The sequence below is a fragment of the Acipenser ruthenus genome, chromosome 12, assembly GCF_902713425.1.
Source record: "Acipenser ruthenus chromosome 12, fAciRut3.2 maternal haplotype, whole genome shotgun sequence".
Lineage (NCBI taxonomy): Eukaryota > Metazoa > Chordata > Actinopteri > Acipenseriformes > Acipenseridae > Acipenser > Acipenser ruthenus.
In genome coordinates, this window is record NC_081200.1 from 32,660,988 (window position 1) to 32,665,953 (window position 4,966).

At 35.1% G+C, this 4,966-nt stretch overlaps 1 protein-coding gene across 1 annotated transcript; it reads left to right on the forward strand.

Annotated features, from left to right (window-relative positions):
* Window positions 1–888: 888 nt before the first annotated feature.
* Window positions 889–2,677, forward strand: LOC117417347 (protein arginine N-methyltransferase 6-like). Its single transcript, XM_034029441.3, has one exon. The coding sequence runs from the start codon at window positions 982–984 to the stop codon at window positions 2,029–2,031; it is 1,050 nt and encodes a 349-aa protein (XP_033885332.2). The 5' UTR covers window positions 889–981; the 3' UTR covers window positions 2,032–2,677.
* Window positions 2,678–4,966: the final 2,289 nt, after the last annotated feature.

Here is a 4,966-nt window from a genome sequence, read left to right on the forward strand (position 1 = left end):
TTGTTATAACATATAGAATACTGCATACAACAATCACTGTATCAAAATACAAACATTTGGTAATTTTTATGGAACAACTATAAGCAAGCATCTTCCAAAAACAATTATGCTGAAGCTCTCAGTGGGGCTTTTGCAAAGATATAACTGATCAGAATTTGCATCTCAATTTGGAGCTGTATGTCGTATTTGACAGGAACAGCTGGAAGATGTTTGCCTGTTTACAGGAAAACAACACAGGCTTAGCCTTAATTTAAATAAATCATATATATAATTATAATTCAAATGTACTGTTTTCATATTACCAACAACTGCAGTCTTTTAAACCACAAGTAAAACTTAAACCCGGAACATCCATCTTTTAAGACAATCAAGAAATACCAGGGAAAAAAGAAACACATTTTATTTACACACACACACACACACACACACACACACTGTCGTTTTTGTACACTGCAGTTATACCTCCTTTCACACACACGTATATGTATATACACCATGCATTTTTTGCCAACATTGATTTCCAAGCGCCCGTCACTAGATAATGCTGGCATTAATTATCACGTCAAGGAAGAAGCATCTGACACGTGTGTAGCATGCAGGAGAGACAGGATAAGACTGATGCAATGTTATACTTTCGTGAAAACTTAATGAAAATAGGTGCGTAATTTAATTTGAAATATAAATACTTCTAGCGATAATAATAATAATAATAATAATAATAATAATAATAATAATAATAATAATAATAATAATAATAATAGTACAATTTACCATGCAACTTTTTGCGTCGCTTAATACGTTCTCATATTATGCCCTGGGAGCTGTAGTTTAGACAGTCGTGAAGAATGACTTTTTTGCAAGAATCAAGCTTAAGTAGGAACTACAAGTCCCAGCATTCCAAGCTACAGTCTTGCCGAAGCAGGCAGAGGAGACGTAAGTGGACTGAGCTAGTGCAGTATTGTGCTTTTTTCATACATAGAAATGTCCCTAAACAGTAAGAAGAGAAAGTTGGATAGAAGTGCACAGGATAACGTGTATTTCGAAAGCTATTCTGATGTTACTGTACACGAAGAGATGATTGCAGATAAGGTCCGCACCAATTCGTACAGGTTGGGCATTTTAAAGAACTATAAGGCAATCAAGGGTAAAGTTGTGTTGGATGTGGGTGCAGGAACATGCGTACTGAGTATTTTTTGCGTACATGCTGGGGCTAAAATGGTATATGCAGTGGAAGCGAGTGCTATAGCCGAGCAAGCAAAGGAAATTGTGAAGTTAAATAAGATGGAAGATAAAATCACCATCATAAAAGGTATGCTGGAGACAGTAGAGCTGCCAGAAAACGTGGATGTGATTGTCAGCGAGTGGATGGGGTATGCATTGTTGCACGAATCCATGTTGAATTCTGTACTTTTTGCTCGAGATAAATGGCTAAAGCCAGGTGGTTGCATATTGCCCTCCGTAGCTGAACTTTATATTGCCCCTATAAATGATCCCGTGGTCGAGGATCGCTTGAATTTCTGGAGCACGGTGAAAGACCAGTATGGTGTGGATATGACGTGCATGTATGACTTTGCGAGGAAGTGCATCATGATGACTAGTGAGATCGCTGTGAACTCCGTCACAATGGAAGATGTGCTGTCCCACCCTGCTAAGTTTGCCGAGCTGGATTTGCATACAGTAACCACAGAACAACTTGAAAGCGTGAAGGGCAGTTTCAACTGCGAGTGCTTTGGTTCCTCTTCTGTTAATGCTTTATGCATTTGGTTTTCGGTGACTTTCCCAGGTGAAGACAGACCGTTAGTCCTGTGCACGTCCCCATTTAAACAGGAAACCCACTGGAAACAATCCATTTTGTATCTGGATGAAGCAGTTGAAGTTACACAGGACACCAAGGTCGCAGGAGAAATCACCTTGTCTCCCTCGGTGAAAAACCCAAGGCATTTATGCGTCCACTTGGACTATTCGATAGGAGAGTATACAAATAAGTCAAAGACATTCTCAATGGGAGACGGGTACCCAGACGCCGAGTAAAAAAGAAAAAAAATGAAATCTGAAAAAATGACTTTTTTTTTTTTTCTGACCAACGTGCTCAAGTTTGTGTATAATTACAATATGCAATGACAAAAACAATTTTATAGTTACAAAAAATAATAATAAAATACAGAATTGGTTTGGGAGGTGTGTGTAACCAAGTGTTGTGGAAAAGTAAACTTCATTAAAAAATAAATAAATAAATAAATGGTGTCTTGCTGTGTGCCACAGAACTCAATGGAATTAGCACATTATATGAATAGGTCACTTTTAGATTGATACTGTCTACATTTTCCTAATTAACATCTTGGTTAATATCTTATGTATGATCTGTTTGGTTCTCTATTGTTGCTTTGATATTTATTTGCTGTGCTTTAATAGGTATTCAAGAAAAAAAAAATGCTTCTGAATAGACTTTTCAAGGCTGATTCCAGGGAAGAGGTGGGGAATAATATTAATGTTCTGTTGTGCACTGCAGCCTCTGCAACACTGATATGCTTTCCCCACTATTAGTCCTAAGAAATATTTTCAGAAGCCTTTGTTGGAATAGTTTATAGGCATGGTAGATAATGATCAAAGCAGAAATATCAGCATATATTGTATTTTTATTTTCTCAAATGAACCATAAATACAGATGGTTTATAAAGCCCAGTAAACTTGGGTAAAGCAGCATTGGGCGCATGTGGAGTTTCAGTTTAGTTTTGAGGTTCCTGACCTGGGTGCTGGAGTGTTGGAGTAAGCAATACAACGTACAATTCAGATTTTAACTTTAAAAACACAAAAACAGCAGATTTAACTCGACAACATTCAAGAGAGTGGTGAAAAATTTACTCGGTACACCTTAAAATAGTTTTAAAGATTGTACTATTTGTAAGATGTCGGCATTCACTTTCAAATAATGTTTTGTTATACTGTAACCAAGTGATATGTGCGGATAGCAGACCGCATTAGTTGTTTCAGTGTTTAATGCTGAACCAAATCTTTGGGAGTGAAAATAGTATCTGTCTCATGCTAAGCTGACTGGTGGCAGGATGGGAGATTAAAAGGTCAAGTGGCAGAAGGAGACAGGAAATGAAACAACTATACTGTTATCAGAGCTAAGGAAACTAACAGAAACAGTAGCTTAGTGCGTGTCGAGGGGAGAGGTTACTATTGCACTGTAAAACTAACTTTTAATTGCAAGCATTTATTTGTTCAATATTACAATGGGATATGTAACCTTGATAATGCTAACTTATTACGGATTTTATGTCACTTTCCAAGTGATACTTTTTAGAATAAAATAGTATTTTTCAGCATTTTTTTTCCCTGCAAACCATGACCAGTACCAGTATGACAGAAATAGTACAAGAACAAACATTAAATACTATTTCATTTATTTTTTATTTATTTCTTAGCAGATGCCCTTAGCCAGGGTGACTTACAATTGTTAGAAGATATCACATTATTTTTACATACAATTACATTATTTTTTACACATTATGTTTACATACAATTACCCATTTATACAGCTGGGTTTTTACTGGAGCAATCTAGGTAAAGTACCTTGCTCAAGGGTACAGCAGCAGTGTCCCCCACCTGGGATTGAACCCACCACCCTCCCTTCAAGAGTCCAGAGCCCTAACCACTACTCCACACTGCTGTCCATTTAGAACATGATGTTAAAATGGAACTTACAGATAATCTGTGTTGCAGGTTTCCATAAACAGTGGCTTCTGGGACATTGCCTAGGACTGTCAAAGCAAGATTCAAAATAAAACTGGATGGCACAGGTGTAGAAAGACAATTCAAATACTGAGTTTAAGATTGAAATCACCCTAACCCTAAACATTAAACCTAGCTCTAATCGCGAGAATGTAATACAATTTTATACTGGCACCTATGCCAACTGGACTTAAAAAATGTTTGCCAGTGCAGCCCTTTGATGCATTCTCTCTCAAGACTCGTGAGAGAACATAGGTCTAAGTTGTCACCCAGGAAAATCCAAAATGTGTAGCTTTTGTATTATTATTATTATTATTATTATCATTATTATTATTATTATTATTATTATTATTATTATTATTATTATTATTATTATTATTATTATATTTCACAATATGATTGGTTTAATTTTGCTTTTACAGCTGTGGCAGGTGATATATCTTAAATATAAGTAGCAAAGTAGCAAGTACATTTATTTGACTAGTGTTTCGACTAGAACTCTTTGTCTTTCACCTTTAAAAGACAATTATAAAGTCTTTTGGTCAAAACGTTTGTCAGCAAGAATTTGTACAAGTTTCTTTTAGTATTGTTAAATATAAGGTAGCAGTTGGGCCAGTCTAATATATATATATATATATATATATATATATATATATATATATATATATATATATATATATATATATATGGTAATTATTAAAAGTGACTTTTAAAATGAGTGCCTAGTATTCTCCCTTAAAAGGCGATTGGTTTTTACAACAGAAAGCATGCAGTTTTCATCCATGCTTTTGTGCCCTGAAATATGATGCACAGCATTTCTTTAAGTAAAAAGTAATAACTGCATTGCAACACCTAAAGCAAACCCCCTGCCACTCATTAGCACACATTTCAATTGTAAACTAATTATCATTATCAGTCTGTATTTAATCCTTTCTAAAAGCATGGAAATGCTATGAGAACACTGAAATTGGTTTATTTGCCTGGCATTGCATAGTAATTCCTGAAAAATCAATGATGTCATGAATATGTCAACATGTGTAAGACTACATAGTGAACACCACTTGCTTGGTAAAAAAATTAATTAAATTAAAAAAAAACATGGGTTTCACATAAACTACAACCTGCAAATATGACAAAGTTACATTTTTTGTGATGATGTTCAGTACATGTTTAATATTAGGACATGCAGTCCAAAAAAAAAGTACTAATATTTAATCTAACATTAAACAAT

Excerpts from the sequence above, each read along its gene's own strand:
- LOC117417347 (XM_034029441.3), top strand. The coding sequence starts at position 982 with ATGTCCCTAAACAGTAAGAAGAGAAAGTTGGATAGAAGTGCACAGGAT.